General features: G+C 46.9%; 1 protein-coding gene and 1 long non-coding RNA gene across 3 annotated transcripts; one reads left to right on the forward strand and one right to left on the reverse strand.

Moving 5' to 3' along the window:
* Nucleotides 1-5,530: 5,530 nt before the first annotated feature.
* LOC120673439 (PHD finger protein ALFIN-LIKE 6) lies at nucleotides 5,531-10,006 on the reverse strand. Of its 2 annotated transcripts, none has more exons than XM_039954264.1 (5): nucleotides 9,771-10,006; nucleotides 9,641-9,673; nucleotides 8,539-8,767; nucleotides 6,288-6,417; nucleotides 5,531-6,217 (listed from the first exon to the last, which is right to left on the reverse strand). In XM_039954264.1, the coding sequence occupies exons 1-5, from the start codon at nucleotides 9,877-9,879 to the stop codon at nucleotides 5,951-5,953; spliced, it is 768 nt and encodes a 255-aa protein (XP_039810198.1). In that variant the 5' UTR covers nucleotides 9,880-10,006; the 3' UTR covers nucleotides 5,531-5,950. The 2 variants fall into 2 exon arrangements, with proteins under 2 accessions (XP_039810198.1, XP_039810199.1); XM_039954265.1 differs by having other exon boundaries at nucleotides 5,531-6,214; nucleotides 9,771-10,005.
* Nucleotides 10,007-11,427: 1,421 nt separating this feature from the next.
* On the forward strand, nucleotides 11,428-12,937 carry LOC120676102. The gene is made up of 2 exons (XR_005675667.1): nucleotides 11,428-12,298; nucleotides 12,431-12,937. It is a non-coding gene; the product is annotated as an uncharacterized LOC120676102 (long non-coding RNA).
* The last annotated feature ends 9,586 nt before the right edge of the window (nucleotides 12,938-22,523 follow it).

Raw genomic sequence — 22,523 nt, forward strand, 5'->3', positions numbered from 1 at the left:
ATGGAGTCGGACCCCAGGGGTCCGGCTGCTCAGCTCCTTAGGGCGTAGTTACAGATAACTACGCGAGTCTTGGCATAGTAGAAATGGGTATCCCAGCTGCAGGGTACCGACATTCCTGATGCCCTTACCTTCACTAGCTCTGCAGTCAACTGATCAAACATCTGCCATAATGCATTGAATTTTCTCTGTTGATTTTGGGTGCACAACCTCTTAAACATGTTCTTAAGATCCTTGTTCTTGAAGTGGTCATAGAAGTTTGCACCCATATGCCTAATGCACCACCTGTTTTGGACATCGGGCCACAATAGAGGCGTTGTCGCAGTTCCACGTTGCAATTTCAGTATTGATTGTAGCAGACTTGCATGCCTATCACTAATAAGGCACACATCTGGACGTGCAGCAACAACATGAACCTTCACTCGTTCAAGGAACCAATACCAACTGTCTAAGTTCCCATTCTCAACAAATGCAAATGCGAACGGAACTATTTGGTTGTTGCAATCTACCTCGATTGCGGTGAGTATCTGACCTTTATACCTTCCAGTCAGAAATGTGACATCAATGCAGATCACCGGAAGACAACACTGAAATGCCCTAACACAGGCACCTAGGCAAAAGAAGGCTCGTTGCAGAATGCTTTGCCCCCTAGTCACGGCTGGTACGAGGTATATGTCATAAAAGCTTCCAAGATTTCTAGCAGCATCCTGGGATAACATACGAGGTAGGTTATCATATGATGCCTCGTATGTGCTGAACCGCATCTCGAACACCCTTTGTTTAGCACACCATGCCTTCAAATAACTAATGGTGTACTGGTAAGTCTGCTCAATGTGTCGAATAATTATTTTTGACTCATAATTTAGGTTGTCCATAATCAACCCATATATTTGCTTTGCAACAAAGTCGCATGATATATTGCGATGCGAGGGAAGAACTTCTGATAGCAAACAAGTGTGCTCTGTCACAATGGAACATTTTCAGTTCGACTTCCATTTTCCCTTGAATGCATGTACTCGCCATGGACATCCAACATTCACACACTTCACCTCATATACTTTACTGTCAGACTTTACGACTCTAAATTCTTGTTTCAATGATATTGCCCATAGTCTCACAACATTTTTTACGGCTTCAATGTTTGGATATGTTGCACCTTGCACTACCTCATTCACTCTGTACTCCCACTCCTAATTTCGTACGTCTTCTGCGACATGATTGCCAAAACCATGCTCCTTCCACTCTTTTGGCAATGAGTACTGCTCGTCATCAGATGAGCCCTCATATTCTTCCATCTCCATTGCGGTTTGGTCTTCTGCCTCCATCTCGTCCACAATGCTATGTATCCTCTCTCCCTCATCAGTAAGGCCCTGTGGTCCGATGTTTTGGTTCTCTATCTCTTCTGACTCATCTTGCTCAACATAGTTGGTCTCTCTTCGAATACTTAGAGTTGCTTGATCTGCACCATGTTGGATTTCATTTTGTGTCTTCTCCCGGATTTGAACAAGAATGGCCAGATGCCACCCACGCTCTAGAGCTGCTTGCATGTACTTCTGCCAGTCATCAATGTTGTGTATCATCATCAATTCCCATAAATCACTTTCTACCTCCCAATTAACAAGAGACTGGACGGTCATCAGATGTGTCTCCGGATCAACACGGAACCCACGCTGTAGCCACTTACATATGGAACCAAAACTCCTCTCCAGAGATTTATCTATGGCACTAGATGTGCACTTAAATGCATAAAGTTCTACTCCATTTGGCTTATACAAAACATTGTAGTCACCAAAAAATACTTGAAACTGCATCTTGCTCGATATATCTGTATATCACAGAATACTTATCGAGTTATACTCTTTACTTCACTACTTTATTCAATAATCCGTAAAAACTAAGTATGGATTTCAACTACAACATATAACTATTCATAACTACGTGATGACACTCAAATTCTATACTGCATATGCGAAATTCTATTCTAAATCGTAATTAATTTATAAACACGTCTCTAATAGTACTGCAATTGTAATAATAAACGCGTAGTACTAATTTTCTAAACTAATTTACTACTACGTAACTAAAGTATCATTAAACTCCTACTTAAATGGTTCTACTATAGCACTAATTAAATTAAATTACTCTACAATACCAATGAAAAATTACATAAGCTAAATGTACTAACCTGCAGATCACAAGTGCGCAATCCAGCAGGGCTTCGCCGCTTCCCTTCTCCTCACCCCTCTCTTTTTTTTAGATTTTTGGTGGAATTTTTAGTCTCAAATGAGGAGGAAATGGGGGTAGAATGCTTATATAGGGGGGCCAAGAGCCTGTCGCCCGAGGGGGGGCGACAAGCCCCCCGTGGGTGGGCCCCCCAGTCGCTCGAGGGGGGGCGACCCCCCTGTCGCCCGTGGGGGGGAGGGGGGCGACAGGCCCCCCTTGCCCCACGCGCCCCCGGCCAGGGACCTCGTTGCAAATTTGAAGAAAAAAAATACATTTAGGGCCTGTCGCCCCCCAACGGGCGACCGGGGTATATTTTCGAAATTTTTCGAAACGGACATATATTTTTGAAATTTTGATTTTTTTTAATATAAAAAAGAAAAAATCGCTGCCATCTGGGTAGATTTTTGCGCTGTGGATTATTGGTTGGGAAAAATCGTTAGTACAACATGCAGCGATCCTCTCGAAAAAGAAAAAGAAGAAGAAAAGAAAAGATGCAGCGCGCCTGCGCGTGGAAGCCGGAGCTTGTTGCTGGTGGTGGTGCCCCCCCCCCCCCGGCGTCCGCGTCGCCCCGAGGGGTGACTCAGGCGGAAACCGCGCCGCCGGCGCTCAGCTCCCCCATCTCCCCATCCCTGCCCCTCGCCACCGCCGGAGCACCTCGCCGGAAGCCCGTGCGGGTGCCAGGACGGCGGCGACGGGGCCTCTCTGCCTTCCCCTTGTTTCCCCCCTCGGTCCTTTTCCCCGTTACCTCGACAAACTCTAGCCCGTTGCTGCTTCCGTTCTTGGGGCTCCGGCGGCCAGATCCGGCCTCTCCTGGGCCGGATCTCGAGATCCATGGCGGTGCTGCACCCAGCACTCGGGCGGTCCTTGCGGCTCCACGGTGGGGGCAGCAGGAGGCCGGATCCGGCCTCCCATGGGCCCGATCTGCCATCAACGGGGAGGCACGTAGAGGTCTCCGCCCTCCACGCCGCCCCTCCATGTCGCCGCGGGCTCCGCACTTCCACGCCGCCGCGGCTCCTCCATCCTTGCCGGTTGCTTGGCGGCGGCGATCCAGGGACCTTGGCCGTGTCCGGCCCTCACCCTGGGTGGCCGCATGGTGCTGCATCATCTGGCGCCCCAGGGAGGTCTGCACTCATTGGTGCTGCATCGTCTGGCGCTGCAAGTGATGCTTGTTTGGTGCTTTGGCTGCAGGGATTGTGCCTATCAATGGAGCTTGGCCCTGTGCTGCTGGGTCTCAGGAAGCTCCCAGGCGAAAGCCGTACCCGACACTCTGTCGGTGCTGACGACGGCGGCGGCCGAGGACGTCGCTCACCTCCTTGGAGGCGTCGTGATTGCTCTCTCCCCTGTAGTCCTGGGGTTCCATCGGGTGAAAACCCAAGCTCTGGTCGTCCCAGACCGGCGGCGGCGGCGGCGGCTTGTCGTCGCGTCCTACCTGTAGGCGTCGTCATGGAGGAACCTTCTGCATCTGCGCCAATGCTTTACAATGGTCCCCCGCTGTCTCCCTCCCCTGATGGTTGCATGAGCTTATTGCTGGGGAATGTCTGCTGAGAGTCTCTATGCCCTGTCTTCGTCCATGTTCCTTGATTGCAATGCCTCATCATTTGCCGGGTTGCGAGACCATGATCTCCTCTCTTGGATCTCCTTGTTCTCCTCTCGTCGATCCTCCCTCTTTGAGGATTCCTCCCCTCAAATGGCGTCGGTGGCCTGTCGTTTGGATCCCGGATACACTCCATAGGAAATGCAAGTCACGGCCGTCGTCCGTCGGATTCGACTTTGAGCGTTACGGCCGCATGTGGAATGGAGATCGCTGGTGTATAGCTATTCGGAGGCGTCATTGCTCGGTGATTTGTGATATGCCTCTGCTTTTGGAGGAGTAACCCTTGGCCTAGCTATATGGTGTGTGTGTTGTATCATTTTTATTCTTGCATGTGTTGTGTGAACTTTGGTTGTAAAACTGCTGAACCTTATGTTTTATTGGGCTTGCAAGAAGCTCCGTCAATGAAATTAGGTGGGGATTCAACCCCCCCCCCGGTTCTAAAAAAAAAGGAACGGGAACGCTGGACGCCCGTGCGCGCTACGCATGGTCGCGGCCGCAACTGGCAGAGCATGACCGCCGACCGTGCCGCGATTAGCCGCGTGCGCCTCCGCGGGGATTACGTTACTTGCGCGACGATGGTGTCGGGCGAAGGCTCAAGCCTGTGATGCCTGCGCCAGGCCGGCGGGCAGAACGCTCCGACGGCTGGCGCGTGCGCCCAGCGCCACGCCGCCCCCGCATTCGCGACACCGCTGCATAGCCGGCGCAGGGCCGGGCGGCGCGCCACGAGTTCACCTCAGGGCCTCGCCCGCGCACCCCCGCAGCGCCGTGTGCCCCGCGCGCACGCAGCACGCTGCCGCGTCGCCCTCTCTGTTCGGGGCTTCGGGCCCCGTCCACCTGGGGCCCTGGCCACCTCCATCCGCAGAGGCAGCATCGGCCGCAACGCGTGCGCCCGGCAGGGTCTGCAACCCTGACAAAACTAACCCTATCAGCGATGCTATTGGTCCTTAAAAATCCCAGATAAATCCCTGCAAAATTCAGGGAGCGAGGTAGTAGATAGGCGCAGCATCCTGAAAAATTCCAACCTATTGCATTGCATGACTCTGAAGGTAGAAATTAAAAACGTCAAGTTTTCGTTTTGTGTTGGCCTGTAAGCCAAATACCGACCAGGCCTGGTGCATGTCCTTTCTTTTTCTTTTTCTTTTGCTGCTCCATGATTTGGCTGACCACTACGACTTCATCAATCATCACACAGAAGGAACAGCAATAGTTGTGCTTAGGGAAATGTACTGCTTCGATCAGGGACGCTGCTAGTCAGTTCTTGGGTGCCATATTCAGAGGCATCTTTGATGTTCTTTGCGGTCCTCACCCTCCCCTCCCAGCAATCATAGGTTTTCTTTTTCTGTGAGCAAAGTACTCCCAGTCCCAGTAAGGTCACCAGGACCGCCCATCCGACACTTCCGCTCCAGATCCTCCAGCCCCGCGGCCTCCATGCCAGTCACCTGCTTATCTGTGGCTTCCCTACCAGACACCTCTGTCATAATGCTTCCCACCACCATACATCTCGGTATTAGGCCAGTCTTAATGGGAGTTTCATAGAAAATTTCATAGCATTAAATATCATGCATAGTTACCTAGTTTCTAGTCTTGATAATTGTGCTCATAAAACTCCCATTGAGACTGATGTAATCAATGTACTCGAGCCAGTTAACTTTGCACTTCTTACCACAGGGAGCAAATGTTCTGCAGAAGCAAGCATAGAGGAAACCTGGAATCATATTTGACCCACGTGAATGCTTTTGACAATTTATGTACCAACATACATGCACACTAAGATACAGATTTCAGCAACTCAGAACCAGTACAAATCCTGGCTACGCACAAGCAGATGTGCTGGGAACTGGGAACAGAAACTAGTCACTAGTCACTACTACCAAGTGCACGGCACCAATAATGAAGAAATGGTCAGTTGGGAGGTAGCTTCAGTGGCAACGTTTACATACTAGAGAGAAGAGAGAGGCTCACGTCAACAACTCAACAAGAGACATGCCACGTTTTAGACACAGCTAGGTCGAACAACTAATCAACAGATATAGCCATAATACAGGCTAGGAAACTACGCCATATCTAGGGATGATCTCGGCGCCAGGAGATGATTTCCTCCTAACATGGGTCCACCGATGCTCGCTGCTCGGTCACTCATGCCCTGGCCCTCTTGTTGGTGCAATCCGGGCACTTGTACTGCTTGATATGCTCAGCTCGGGCGGGCGTGATCTTGACGCACTTGCCATGGTACCACTTCTCGCAGTTATCACAGCAGATCCAGAACTGGTCCTTGCCATCGTTGGTTCCGCAAGTTCCACACAGGGTGTTGTCGTGCTCTTCCGCCTCATCCCCATCATCGTCGCCACTCTCTTCTTCATCTTTGGGGACCTTGGCCTTTGAACGAGACTCAGCTCTTGACTGCTGCAAATACCAGTCATGTTATCAGCAAGAATCAAGGCTGGATGGCAACAGAAAAGGGCTCGGCATTTACCACTTTTGAACTAGGCCTGTTGCTCTTGCTGCTACTGTTAGGCGTCTTCTCCTTTGTCTGCTTCTTGGCCGATCCTGTCACTACCTCAAATATTGTAGGCATGTTGTTTATCATGCTAAAGAGTCGCTTCCTGCATAAGAACAATCAAGGATCATAAGAAATGCACTTTGGAAGCTAGACAGGCACAACCAAGGATTATAAGAAATGCACTTTGGTAGCTAGACAGGCACAACCACCTATTAATAAACTACTGCATAAAACTTTAAACATGCCAAGGTCTAACAGAGTCCAGTCCACCTAGTTTAAAGTCTTAAGAGTCATTGCAAAGTAAGTTTTTTGTGATCCTGATTCTCCAACAGAAGCAAAGAATAGATTTTATACACAATACTGAAATCAAGTAGGCCAACTTTGAATTTTCCCATCATCCTCTAGCAAATTTCACGTGTGACCACTGTATGAAATTATAGCTGATTTCTGACATTTAGGATACTCTCTCTTTTGTGTCTTATTGCTCTGCTGTTGTCATGTGACCAGATTTAAAACTAACATTGCTATCCTCAAATGGTAGACACTCGCACTATATGAGATCTGAACGCCATAGGAGACAAGTTAGTTGGAGGGAAACCTTCATGAATGAAGATGAGAGAACAAATGAAGTGTGATGAATGGTAATATTACTGTTTGGAGGGGGGAAATGGTTACACGATCCAGCCATTTCAATACCTAATCCTTAACTATACGCTCAGATATTGATAATTCTAGAAACAGGAATATTAGTCCAATCAACTACAATAATTCTGTAACTACATGATACACACCTTCTTACAATACTGTACAGTTTCAATGCCTGGTGCATAGTTCCACAGTTTAGTTTTGCAAAATATATTTTTGGGTATCTTTAAATGTACACCTGTCATGCTCAGATGACATCATTTTGTTACAAAATGAGCAAAAATACAGTAGCATTCACTCTTGAGTGTAACCAAACCATTTAGCAAATGATTCCATCTCTCAAACAGCAATCCGAAGGTGCATGCCTATAGTTGGTTTACCAGGATAGTAACTACTAAATACAGATATCACAAGTACAAATACAAAAAAAGTAAAAGGTCCAATATATACGACAAGGATGATATCTAAAGATTAATAGAATTTCATGAAATGCTGAATTTAGTGCGGTTAAGTGGTTAACTGAACTATGCCTATTATTAATAGCATGTGAATCAACATTAGCATAATTCATCCCTGCAGGCATTCAGCATATCCATTCACTTAGTCATTTGTAGCATTTTTGTCCTTTCGAAATGTAATAAACTAAATAAGGTTGACATATACATTCTATATTTCTATGGTAGTAATGCAATGTCGTAAATATATGATGTTTATGACATTAGGAAGAGCCGTTAAAGCAAAAAATTATGTATATTTTTATCAAAAAATTCTGTATATCGGTGCTCTCAGTAATCCATATATTTACACTTCTAAACATCAATGGTCTTGCATTATTCGTGAGAGAAAGAACTGAATATAAGCCTAAGAAAGGTACATATTACAATATTTATGCACCTATCGGCAGGGCAAAAGTAGTAGCAGAATTATACTAAAATATCCTCACATCCTATTTGCCATCCATGAAAAGTAGGTGATATGATTGCACATGAAACCCATACTGTATTGCACAAGACATAATAAATTGCATCTTTTAAAGTGAATGGTATTTCAAAAGTCTCGGTCACTCCTATCCACATTACAGCTGAGGAATTCAAATTCCTAAATCCTATCTGAAAAGGGGGGAATGTAAAATGAGCATCACAACAGAGCCAAAAGAAAAGGATGAAGAAGATAAGAACATAAGTCATTTAAGAATCCCATTTTCTAAACCTGCCCTCGGACTTGCCACACAAATGCAATCCTGTTTCTTTATGCATTCAGCGCAAGCAAATATGAACAGGATCCCAACATTCAACAAATATTGTTCACACAGTTCAGAATTCTGAATGTAGAAACTATTATGTGGAAGCAACAAGGAACTGGCCAAATATTGAGTAAAAAAAAATTCACTCCCAAACTTAGGTGGATATCATTTCCATATTAAACGAACTAACAGGTGCATCTTGAAAATGAAAACTTAGTAAATCTGTAAATTAAGGTGCATCTGTACTTTCTGGTATGCCAAAAACAAGTTTGTGAAGAAAGGACTAGACAACAGTAATTGATTAAACAGCATAGTTCAATCAAGGCAGAAAATTACCTAGCTTCTTTGTCAAACCCAAACCGGGCACCAAAGTAGAATGCAACAGACAGTAACCAGGAATCGCTGTGAACTGCAACTAGCGCCAGCCAGTCCTTCTCATTCATACCATCCCTAGCAAAGTTGATTCCTAATGCTGGTTCAGGGATCTCTGGGGGCACCTCCTCAGCTGGCAAGGTAACCTCCCACGTCTCATTGGGATACCCATAAAGGCACAGGTTCTCCTTTTCTGTTCAAAAACCAATGTGATTAGTACCCATAACAAGATACTGCGCAGCATTATCCAGCAGCATTCAAAACATAGTACTAGTTCTACACCAACTGTGCACTGCTGCTCACCAGGGTGCAAGGCTCAGGTCGAAAACACTGCAGACCAGGCCATAATATTTTAATAATGAGAAGCAACCAAACCTCGCAATAATTACATGAATAGAGCAAGCAGCGAAAGCAACCACGTACTTCAGCCAATCGTACAGGGCTATCAATGCAATGAAGGAAAAAGATATGCTGATTCAGTATACCTATCCAATTATGTCACTGACTCAACCAATTGACTGGGCCAACAACCACGGAGTAGTATAAGAAATAACAGACAGCCACACAATAGGAAGCGGTCATATAGAAATCCAAGCACATGGTCGACAATTAGTCGGTAATCCCATGACAACAATGAGCCTAAAATCTGTAGCAATTTTCTGCAGCATCTTTCTTATGAGTTACCAATATATGATTGGTCGCAACACACATAGTGCTAACAACCTAACAGAAAACGAAGGCCAACAACTAGTTCCACAGTTCCAACCAAGCAAAAAAAAAAATTTCTCTCGAAAAAACTGCCATATCGGTCCCTAATCTCTCACCAAAATCCAACAACAACAATCCAGCACAGCATTAATGAAAGCTACAAGACCAACAATAATTCGAATCCCAGGCATATGGAGCGAGCGAGGACAGATGAGATAGAGGAAGGGAATTTTTTCTCCAAATTTAACTTCCAATCTCCCACCAAAGCAACCACACCCAAGCAGCAAAACCACGGAAAGCTCCTCGGCTACGAATCCCCAGCCCGTAGGAGGAGCCCGAAGAGATCGAGCGCACTCACCGGGGTCGCAGAGCTTGAAGAACTTGTCCACATCTGCACAGAATAAGAAGACAAAACACTGCATCAATCCCACGAATCCACGCCGCCTCGCGGAAACCCGGAGCCCAATCTATGGCGAGCGGAGGCGTACCGGTGGTGAGGGCCTTGATCATGCCGGCGCGGCGGGCGCGGTAGTCGCGGAAGACCTCCTCCGCGGTGCGCGCCGCGTACGGCGCCGCCCCGGAGCCCCCGCCGTCCATCGGGCGCGGCGCGCTGGGGGCAATGGCGGTCGCTAGGGTTCCGGCGCGGGGGAGGGCGGCCGCGGGTCGCGGCGAGACGAGCAGGCGGTGCTAGAGGGAACACGGGGGGATGGTGGAGGAAGAGAGGAGTTGGAGGAGAGAAGGGGGGAGTGGGTTTATATTTGCCTTGCGGGGAATTTACTTTTTTTCTGAGGGCTTTGCGGGGAATTTCCTGGGCGTTTCGGCCAGGAGTTGGGCCCGGTTTATTTGATCCGTGTGTTGTGCTCGGCACCGGGCCCAAAACCGCTGCCGTCGCCCTCGCCGTGGCGCGCCCGTCTACGGCCGGTGGAACCGGTCCACGGTGGACCTGGAGGGTTTCCTAATGTTTTCTTGGTGGTCTCGGTTTTTTTTTACGGTTATGTTTCATTTATTTTTATAAACTTGAAATTCCTAAATCTCTATCTACGATTTCCGCACCAAAAGAAGCCAGGAGAGCGCGGCCACGTCATAAAAAAAATCGTGCCCGTCTATCCGGCGAACAACGGTCGGCGGCTGGCTGAGCCCATCCTCCCCGTGGCCCACTCCTCGCCGCCGCTGGCCGAGGCCACGCCCTGCTGGCTCCTCGCAGCGCCAGCCCGAGGCTCCTCGCGTCCGCAGAAAAGGGGACAGCGGCCGCGCGCAGCCTCCGGCCGGAGATAAAGAGGAGAGAAAGAGTGGGAATGCGGCTGGACACTGCGACGCCGACGGTTGGGGGGCCCCGATCGCGCTGGCAGGCCGCTGCTGGACGCCGCCACCGCCCGCGGCGCCCTCCGCCACCGCCCAAGGCACAACGCCCGACCTCCGTCCGCACGGAAATGGGGGAGGGAGGGAAAGAGGGGAAGGCCCGGCGCCACAGCAGATCCACGCCGCCGCGCGCGGAAGGGCGGAGCTCGACGCCGCCCGTGCTCGACGGGGATCCAATGGAGCTGCAGCTCGCCGCCGCGCCGGCCTCCGCGCCCCACTCGGTTGTCTGCGCCAGCGCCCGCTCGCCGGCGAGGAGGGAGGAGGGAGGAGGAAGACCGTCGTCCGGCCCCGGTCCGCCGCCGTCCAGCCCCATCGCGCCGCCATCCGGCCCCGATCCGCTCGATGGAAGAGCGGATTTGCGCCGGGGTGAAGCCGAGACGGCGGCAGCGGAGCACCCGAGGCGGCGCGGCGTACATAAGCTGCGGAGGCGGCGCATCATGGAGGAGCCATGGCGGCAGCGGAAGTGCAGGGGACGGAGGAGCCGTGGGGGCGGCGGAGGAGCAGGGGAGGGAGGGAAGAGGAGGGATGCGCCGTGGGGGAGGAAGGAGAGGGAGAGGGAGAGCTTGAGAGAAACGGCAGCTAGGGGCTAAGACCGTCCACAGTGGAAGGAGCAAATGAAGGAGCAAATATACTGTTTGACACTGTAGATGCACTGTTTGGCACTGTAGACAGAGAATGCGTGGGAAACGAGGAGGGAGCAAATTTGCTCTTGCTCCCTCCGCTGTGATCAGCCTAAGGGGAAAACGAAAGGAGAGAAGAAAAGAGAAACAGAAAAAGAAAAAGAAAAAGAAAAAGAAAAAGAAAAGGGCGGCCGGGGCTCAGCCACAGTATTCCGCCTCAGCTCCTCATCGCGCCACCCTCGCCTTCATTTTCTCCTAATGCCACCTTCCCCCAATTGTCCACCACTGCTAGACTCGGCGATGTTGCTCAGGACAGCCGCGAAGGAGATAGCTTGTCGCCATGGCAGACCACCACGGAGAGAGCGAAGCGGGGCAGCAAGAATGTTGGAGGCATGTGTCAGCAAGCTCGAGCCTTCTCCTAGACAGCGCAGCCTGTGCCACCACCTGCGCTGTCTAAAATCTAGGCCTGTCATGTCTCGACTGCCGCTCACATCCCCAGTTCCCCACGGGGCACCGGCACGGCCGCCCATCTCGACGAGGACCTCTGCACCTTGACGAGGCCCGTGCTCACATATATGTGCTCTCTCTCCGGTCATATGCACACTAGATGTTTGTGGGAATGCTTCTGTGAACTCTTCACTGTTCAGCTAACACATGAAGCTTCACAATCCTGTGCTCCCGTAGCATTCAGATTGGTTTACATAACTAAAAGCTTACCAATTCTAAACCTGTGATTTTTAGGCACACTTTATCATAGCACCTGATTGTCATTGTCATAACCATCGGAGCACTGACACTTTGTTTAATATAGGACTGATGATCACAAACTTGGGCACATTAACCTATTTGCTCTGCCATCAAATTAAGGTCAACTAAAATTTGACATGCTACCATTTCAGCTCCTAGCATCCGACTTCATTTCAACTGTAGGATGAATGTTACCTAACTGAACATTTCTACTTCATTATCTTTTATTCAATTTTCAGCAGATCCCTGATCTCAAACCTGCATAGCATAGGAAGCAACGAATTACTTAGGTAAGTTCCACTTCACTATTCAGCTACCAACCGTGAACAATTACATAGTTGTGCATACTTAATTGGATGAGCATATCTCTTTTTACCTATGTTATGAATGAATACGAATATTTCTATTTACTGTATTCTCAGTGAAAGGAAACACTGATGATACAGGCATGAGATTCCTGATGCGACTTAGAAAAAGGAAACATAAGGTATACGTGCGGCATATGTCATGTTGGTTTTCTGCAAGATTCATTGAGTTGCATCTGACATTCATTTGTATTTCTCATAAGGTCAAAACTCATCAAGGACAGACCTCAGCAAGATATTATCTTTATTTGTCTGATGGATCTTGCATCAGATATATAAAGAAATCAAGCACTAATTGATTTGTCTTGCACGGTCAAGTCTCTAATGTTCAATCAAATAAGAAAGTGCAGTGCCTCATAGCAACTATGTTAGTATTATTCCCAAGAACTTATTTTGATGGTTATAAAAAATATTTGATTGTACTGGTTAGTTCTTACACACTCTACACAAAATATGACAACAGCAGCATTTTTTGTGTAATTCTAGGCTATTTTTGGTGCATATTTGGTTACTGCAGCTCCTAATTCTCTTACAGTAACATCTGGATTAGTTAAGTTCAACCATGATTTTGCACTATTATGCACAGGGCAAAGAAAAATTATTTCCCCTTTATAGAATGGTTAGGTCATCTGTAGCAGGCTGGCAAATATCTTGTTTTTTTGCCTTTTTATTTCTTCTTTTGTATGATGGGACTGTTGTTTTGTTTTCTCCCTTAATTTTGATGCTTTCGTTTTGGTGCCATATTTAGATGCATGTCTCAGCTGGTCATGCAATTCGATAAACAATCTGAACTGTTAAAAGAGAAGGTCCTGCACTCGGAAATGGTGTGGTAAAATGTTCCTTTCAAATGTGCCCTGAGCCCCATCTTATTTATGTCACAATATTTCTTCTATTTACGGCATATCTTGGCGTATGGAGTATCACAATATGTTCCCACTTGATCCTTTGCATGAGTTGAAAACCAACAGCCAACTACTGGAATTTATTCATGCTTGCGTGACTATTAGACGATTTCCATCTGAATAAATTTATTTCAATTCACAGGCTGCAGTTTCATCAACGCATCAAGACCATGAAGAAAGTTCGCTAAAAAAAGACCATGAAGAAAGTTCGCTAAAAAAAGACCATGATGTACCCTATACTGTCAGCTTATAACATTGTGGAGTGGTGGTAATACCCAGCCATTGTGTATATGTATCGCACTCTCATAATGTTATAGATTTATATATTTCTTTGATTGTTTGATTTGTATTTACAACATGCAACCTGCTGCACTCCTACAAGAAAACAGGACATCCATAACCATACCGTCTGTTCTTTTTGTTTTTAAAAAAAGTTTTACTACACCAGAAAGATCAAGTATATAAACAGCAATGGGCTCCAAGCCCCCAACTACACTACATGATACATATATTTATACCTGGCAAAAATGCTGCCGGCCGACGAGGCACCTAGATGGCCAACCAGGAAGATGGAGTTCAAAAAACAGCGAACCAACAAATAAACTACACCGAACCCGTCTACTGGCCACACGCGGCAACGCCGCGACCATTTCTAGTTGTTATGAGAATATAGAAGATCGATCAGTGCCTTTCATTTCATCTGAAACTAAAGTTAAAAAATCGTTGTGAAAAGCAGAATTCATCAACAAACGATGTTTAACGTTGACAGTTGTGGCTGGTCATTTTCTGTGTTGCAGACGGCGTTCCAACCAAACTGGAACCGGGCTTGTTCAACTGATTTATGTTGTTGAACAATTGAGTTACACGCTACTACTCCTGCAGCAATCTCCCTGGACTTTCGGATAGCGACGCTGCAAACCTGCAGGTACAGTGTCGTGATCCGGACAATGAAGTACAGGGTCTCTGAACACAGAAATTCAGTACTGGATTATTCCAACCGCAAGACGCAAGGCGCAGCGAATTCCTGAAGCAGGGAAGCCTCGGTAATGGCGGATTAGCCGCTCACAGGGCTCAGGCTCAGCAGGTCACCTCTCCTGCTTCCCCTTGCCCCTCCCCGTCTCCCGACCCAACCCTCCTGAGCTCGATCACCATTGCGCTTCTCTTCCAACCTCGCATTCTCAACCATTTCATGTCCATCTCACCGCCCCAGTCAGAGATGCCAATGGAAGCGTTGCATTTGGTCAATTGGTCGTATAACGCCTGTTTCTTTTTTTTTTGAAAATTATATAACGCCTGTTTCAGCGTCGCGTTTTCCTCGGATCATGTTCACTGATACTATCTGTGACAGAACCGCCAAATTAAAACTCAAAATTAAGTGAAATATACATCATTTGAACACATCAGACACATTTGGCTTAACGGTTTAATTTGACAGTCCTTTCGGAACTGACATTTCGATCGAAACAAGCACCAGTAGTCTCACACGAAGGTGAGCACAGACAGTACAAACATATCGAGTACATATAAATACAATTACAATACAGAGTAGAGTGCATTAAGTTTTACAAACCTGGTTTAATTACATAAATAATATACAAGTGCACTTCAGTTTAAAACAAAGTTCGATACATGGCACCTGACGTCTATAATACATGAAGCGCAGTGTCGAATCACACACTCAGCCCACGGGTGTGTGATTCAGTAACTAGCAAGGACTAAGCATCTGGTCCGGCCACCTCCCAACCATCCGCGTCAAGCCGGATGAACTTAGCACAACAAGGGCAGAAGTCTATCTCATCTTGACCTGAAATAGTTCGAGCTACAACCCTGAGTATACTAATACTCTGCCAGACTTACCCGACTATGAGTATATATAGCCCACTATCTAGACATGCACGGCTTTCTGGCTATAGGTTGTTTTGCGGAAAAGCAATTAAGAGTGAGTCCTTACTTTCAATATTTTAGCTCCAGATTAGGAATGAGTACCTATTTTCTACGGTTTGCATTTCTACACCAATCAGTGTGGAAAAACAATTGATTAGGCACAACCATATTGATCATTTCATTCCCTTCCATGTTCTTACTACGATGTGACTCGGAGATCAAGGTGCTCATGTCCGAGAGCGACTGACGGCGAATCGATCCGATTTAACCTTGCAAGGTGGACCTAACCAACACGGCACGTATAAGCCCCGTCGGATCACACGTACCAACTATTCCCCTCCCCGCCTCGAACTACAGAACCGCCCCACCTACATATAGTCACCGGGCTCAACAAGAGACCACCAAAAATAAATACATGCATCCCAATTCTCCGCGACTACCCGACTCGCCATAAGGGGTGGTGATGAAGTTCTGTACTTTCGAAGCAAAGCAGTATTAGTATTAGGCTTACCGGTTTCGACTACCTCCGACTCCCGGCATGCGGTTAGTACATTTCAAATATGATCAGCAGGGCCAACAAACGGTACGGTCCCCAATCGACACAGACGGGCTAGACAGTTCCCGCCTGGTCTCCAATTCCTTTCCTTTCCTTCATATTCTAATATTCCATAATCAAATCATAAAGACATCCTATATATCTCGCGAGTAATAGGAAATTACTCGACTTCTACCGGATCCTATTTAGCATGGCAGAGTTATCGACCTACACATACTAGTATAAGATTCAAGAAAACTTAGCGATCATGCAACTAGGGTTCCAATCAATTCTTGAAAACGTAATGCACAAGTAATAAACATATATTATTCCATAATTTAAATTATTGGGTTATGCACCGGGGCTTGCCTGCGGGCTGCTGCTCAGTGCTAGTGTCCACTGGGCCTTGGGCCGGGTCCTCGCGAAACTCCAACGGGGCTTGCTCCATCTGCTCCTGCGGCTCCGCGATCACCTCGTACACGACTTTCTCGGTCGCGGGTTCTATATGTATGCATATGAGACAATGAGTAAATGCCAACATGACTTTGTAATTAGAAGACAAACATTAAACAAATTAAAAATTTACATAAAATGACGTAGGTATGGTGATAATTAACTTAAACCCTAAGTGATAGGAACAACTAATCTACCTAAGTATCAAACTAGAGCACCATTTAATATCAACATAACATGACTTGCAAAGACATTTATTAACTTACTTCTCATGATTTTTATAGAATCTTATATATAAAGATATCATTTATCCCTATGCAAATATACTAGTTAGGTACACTTTATAATCATGTACTAAGCTATGTATTATGAACATGAAAATTTTTCAGGGAAATACCCATGTCTAAAGTAAACTACCATAAAATTTTCATAATTTCTGGATGAATAGATTTATAGAAACTAATCAACCAAGACTAAACACAATTTAAATTTTGTAGGGGTAAAAAGGTTATTTTACCAGCATGGATATTTTTCCTCCATAGATCTTATGCTAACAAATCTAACAAAATTTATTTCATATTTTTCACATTTTTCCTTGATTTAATATGAATTTACAAACAACGACTGAAATTAACAACAAAATAAAAATAAAACCCTCCTAACTACCCCCCTGACCAGCGGGCCCCACTGGTCAGTGGGAGGGCAACTTGCCCTGTCCAGGGCAGCGGTGCTCGGGCGCAGGGGAGGAGAGGCCCGCGGCGGCGGCGCCGGCCGGTGGCGAGCAGCGCGGCAGCCGGGCCTCTGGCTCACGCGCCTGGGCCCGCGGCGGTGGCGCGGTGCGGGGGTGGGGCAGAGGCGGTGGTGGCGGCATGGCTGCGCAACAGCGGCGGCACCAGAGTAGGGGAGTGGCAGCGCAGTGGTGGCAGGGTTGTTCCGGCCGCGACAGGGCCAGGCGGCGGCGTGGCACGGCGGTGCGAGCACCAGTGCTGGTAGGCGGCCTCGGTGCGCGCGGGGGCGAGACACGAGGTCGCGTGAGCGCGGCCCACGCCTTGCGGCGGCGGCAGAAGGGTCGGCCGGCGGCGACATGGCCGCGTTCTGACATCGGTGATGCAAGAATCGAAGGGGAAAGAGGCGCACGAGTAGGAGAACCTCACCTAGGCTTGATTTGGGCAACTGGACGAAGAAAACGATGGCCGGGGGGGTGTGAGTTTGATAGCAGAGTGGATCTCGGTGTCACTAATGGCTGGTGGCCGGAAAAGCTTCGATTCCCGGCGAAGTGGGTGTCGAGGATGGGATTGGAGGAGTTGTAGGGGTAGCTAGCTAGGTGATTAACCCATGGTTGCGGTGGATTGTAAGCTCGTAGAAGGAAACTCGTGATTTGGGGCTGGAACAACGAGCTGCTCGAGCTCAATCATGGTGAGCAGAGGAAGAAGAGAGTGAGCGCGAGAGAGGAAGAAGGAAGGGCAGATAGCGAGCTCGGGAAGAGACTGTAGACGACTTGGCGACCTCGCTGGCCGGGAAAATGGGGAAGGCTCCTCCGACGGACAGCGCATGGCAGTGGAGGAGCTTCGGGAGGGCTCCTCCCTCCATACCTTGCCCTGTTGAGCACAGGAAGGAGAGAGAGCAGGGAGTGACAGCTGGGGCCCATGTGTAAGCTTCAAATTTGGTTGGAACTCATTCAAATCTTTGTGAATTTGAATCTTTATTTTGAATTCAACAACCGGATTGTTACAATCCTTCCCCCTAAAAGAAATCTCGTCCCGAGATTATGGTGCAAAGGTTAAATCGGTAGAAAGATTGTGGGTGAGGTACCTTAGTGTTCATCTAGGAACTCTGGATAATTTGATTTGAGAAACTCTTCCGTTTCCCATGTAGCTTCCCACTCGGAGTGATTACTCCACTGAACTTTATAGAAATTGCTGATTTGATTCCGAGTAACCCGGGTCTTGTGATCAACAATTCTCACAGGATGTTCCGGATAAGCAAGATCAGGTTCCAGCTGTAAATTCTCCATATCAACTGCCTCAGTTGGAACACGAAGGCACTTTTTGAGCTGGGAGATATGGAATATATTTTGAACCACTGATAAATGGGAAGGAAGCTCCACTCGATATGCTACCGGCCCACACCGCTCAATGATAGGGAAAGGACCAACATAACGAGGCGCCAACTTTCCCCGTATTCCAAACCATTGAACACCTTTCATTGGAGACACCCGAAGGTAAACATGATCACCAATTTCAAATATCAGAGGCCCGCGTCTCTTATCTGCATAGCTCTTTTGGCGGGATTGTGCGGCTTTCAGATTTGCATGTATAAGGTGAACTTGGTCTTCAGCCTCACCAACTATATCGGGCCCAAAGAAATTTCTTTTACCGGCTTCTGACCAGTTCAATGGAGTCCTACATCTTCGTCCATATAAGACTTCAAAGGGTGCCATTTTGATACTTTCTTGATAGCTGTTATTGTAAGAAAAAAATTCAGCGAGTGGTAGACACTCATCCCATTTCTTACTATAAGAGAGTAAATAGGCTCTTAGCATATCTTCCAAAATTTGATTAATTCTCTCGGTTTGACCATCGGTCTGGGGATGATAAGCTGAACTGTGGATCAGTTGTGTACCAAGGGTGGTGTGGAAATGCTCCCAGAACCGAGCTATAAATTGTGCACCACGATCTGAAATGATAGTTTTTGGAATCCCATGAAGGCTCACAATACGGTCCATATATAGTTGAGCATACTGCTTGGTCGTAAAAATGATTTTTATAGAAAGAAAATGTGCAGACTTGGTGAGTGTAACACCTCCAGTGTTTAGCACTATTTTAAACACACAATTAACATTTAAGGACCAAGTTAATTACATCAGGCTTTTCATATACGTATATGTATATGTGCATATGTGCAAGTGTACGCGTGCAGTGACGTATACATTGCTTTAATTTTCAAATCAATCCACTCGTGCCTATGAAATTGAGTAGGGACCTTTTCCTTATCTTAATTAACAAATGACTAGTTGGAATCTAGGGGAGAAAACAAAATTTTGCACATGAAATGATAAGTCATTCGAATCACGGTTTTTGGAAATTCAAAATAATTTTTAAACCATAACTCAAATGAAATTTTGCCCAACACGAAAGTTGTAAATCTTTGAATTTCCTACAACTTTGATGTTCACCGTTTTTCGAGTTTCAATACAAAAATTTGAATCATTTTGAGTCAAACATCGGTTGACCCTCCTCCCTTCTCTTTCTTCCTTCTCTCTCCCTCCGCTGTTCTTTCTCTGGCACCACGGCACGGTGGGCAACGAAGCCCCGCTGCCTGTGCGATGCCGCCTGCTGCCGCACACCTGGCCACCATGCACCACAGGAGAACGACGAGGAAGTGACGACAACCAGGCGCTGCCGAATGCCCGCACGCCGTTGACAAAGGGGTGGAGCAGAGTAGCCTGCCGCCGCCGCTCATCAACGCCGCAAACTCTCCTCGCTGCGCTTCCACTCATGGCTTCCTGCCGGGCATGCCAACTCGCCCCGTCTTGTCACTGCTGCGGCGCCCCAACCCTCCTCGCTGCGCCCCTGACCGGCCATTACTGCCGCTCGGCGAACACGCCATCGCGACGCCGCTCGCCGCACGCGCCTGCCCCTGCCACTCCCTGCACCGCGCCTTTCTCCTTAAATCGCCCCAGCCCCATTGCTTCGAGGCAAAGCCTCATCGCCCCTCCCCTCTCCACTCCCTTCTTTCCCCCAGAGCCAAGAACCCGAACCCCTTCTCCCTCTGCGCCTAGAGCAAGCGCGCCGCCAGCCATGGCCGCCTCCCCTGAGCTCACCGTGGAGCACCCCTTCCCGACCCTCCTCTGCCCGAGATAGCCCTCGGAATCTGTCCCCCACCTCACCCCGAAGCTCTCCAACCAGTTCTCGCTGCCCCTCCCTCACCGGAACGCCGCCTCCGCCACTGGCCGCCGCCGCCGGAGCAACTGCTCCGCGGGGAACCCCCAATCCGGCCTCCCCAACCCCGTACAAGACCATCTACATGTCACTCTCGACGTCCTCTTGCTCATCCCCCTGTTCCCCCTCGCCGCCGGCGACCACAGCCGCCGGAAAACGGCCGGCCGCAGCTCCCCTTCTTCAACCTTCGCCCAGGGACCTATATGTGAATATTTTTAGGATTCCAGGGGGTTTTCCGCATGAATCTAGGGGCCTGTCTGTGTTTCTTTTATTCCTTTTTGTTTTCCAAAGCAGTGAACTTTTAAAATCGATATAAATTCACAAAAAATCAGAAAAATGCAAACTCAATTGATCTGAGTTCTTTGTTACTAGATCTACAGCTTTAATTACATGCACTTTTTCATTTGCTCGCTGGTTTTTGTTCTAGATTAAATACAAATTTATTAGGCACTTAATTAGATCTCAAGTTCTTTATAGTGCATGGCTACCATTTTTGGTCAGTATGTTTCATATTAGAAGTTTAGCCTTTTTTAAAAGTTTGGTCGTCATTTGACACACCTAGCTATATGTTTTATTTAGGACTTGATGTATGCCTAGGATAAACAGTTTTATTTATCCAAGTTGTTCTGTTTTGATTCATGGTTTGAAACTTTTACAGTACCTTTAGTTTTGTTCCCAGTTTCTACAGAAAAGTTTGAGAATTTTTACTTAACCCCAACTGGACCTAATGTTTTTTTGGTAAGGAGAAATATATTAAATCAAGAAAAAATAGTTCCTATGCCTGAAAAACATGATATTTTTACAATAGGTCTACTATGTTCACCTAATCCCTCTGTAAAAATTTGAGGCTCAGTATCTCAGTATAATGGTCTGTATAAATTAATCTTGATCTATGCCACTATAGTTTGCTTAATTTCTCATGCCTTGTGTAATGCTCAGTTAAATCTGAAATTTTTACAGCAGCTTCATAATAGGATCATCAACACTCAGTTTAAGTTTCATTACCAGTACTTGCATGGTTTGACCTGTACAATTTATTTTTGTTTCTAGTAGTAGCAGCTTACGCTAGTTTTGATAATTAATATACTTGATGAAAATGGCTGAAAATTTGACAGAAAGTTTGTACTCACGTAGTGTACTTTGCATAAAAATTTCACCTTCAGAATTTATCCCTAGTAGCAGTTTTATTTAATCCATGCTCACTTTTGAAAAATGGCAATTCTAAAATTACAACTCCTACTTGCTTAATGAGTTTAGTGAAATTTATTAACTACTCAATTAATGAATGCCCCTGTAATGATAGTAAGGTTATTCCATAGTTATAACTTGAGTGGTGTTGTAAATAGTTATATACCTTTTACCATCAATGCAACTCATGCATGAGCATTTCATATAGATACGACTACTCTCGCTGACGGTACGTACGAGCTGGTGCCGGAGTCCGAGAGTGAGCAGCGTGAAGCTCAAGTTAATCTATCTGAAATTGCTGAAGACCTGAACCAATGTTCAGAAGAGCCCAAGGCTAGCTCCGCTCAGGAAGGCAAGCCCCGGAGCATGTCCTATCTATTTTAAATTTATGCAACTGCTTATATTCCTATCTACTTGTGCATTTAAGTTTGTAGGAATTGCTTGGAACCCTAGTTGCATAATCTTAAGTACCTATGTCTAAATACTAGCATGTATAGGTCACTAGTTGGCTATGCTAATGGTTCGGTAGAAGTCGAGTGCTTTCCTGTCACTCGCGAGAATTATAGGAGTTGGATGTTTACTATACACTGCAATATAAGGTTTACGGGCGGGGTTGTTGTGCTTGTGATACCCTGTCTATTTAGTGAAAATGGATAAGGCCACGGTGTGTGGTAGTGGTGGTTAAGCGTTTGAACATACTAACCACATGCCGAGAAATATGGTAATCGGTAAGTTTAAGTACCTGATCGGCCCAGGAAGTGGACTTTTCCCCCACCCTCTTTGAACGTTGTTTCTCATGCGGCCACATGCGGGTGCAAGCGTGGTCACGACCGGCGTCGACCGTGGCGTGGGGCTCTTGTAGTCGAAGGGGGTGACCCTGATCCATAAGCCGGAAAGAAAGGGGAAAAGTCGCGTGGGTGACTGGGTCCCCATGCGTGTGTGTTAGGTCTGCCTTGCAAGGTTAACAAATTCGATTCGAATCGTCCGCCTCTCATGGATATTGGGACTACTCAACCCTTTTGCAACATAGAGTAACAAGTGGAATGTATAATGATGAATCTGGTTGGATGATGAAAGATAAATTTTTTTCTACCATGTATGCTATTGGATAGATGCTAATGTAGAATGGTTAAGTGAACTAGAACTTGAAAGCTAAAATCTGAAAATAAGGACTTACTCTTTATTGCTTTTCGGCAAAACCAAACCCCTCCAGCAAAAAGCCTTGCATGTCTAGTTAGAGGACTAAG

Source organism: Panicum virgatum, chromosome 5N (genome assembly GCF_016808335.1).
Source record: "Panicum virgatum strain AP13 chromosome 5N, P.virgatum_v5, whole genome shotgun sequence".
NCBI classification, from domain to species: domain Eukaryota; kingdom Viridiplantae; phylum Streptophyta; class Magnoliopsida; order Poales; family Poaceae; genus Panicum; species Panicum virgatum.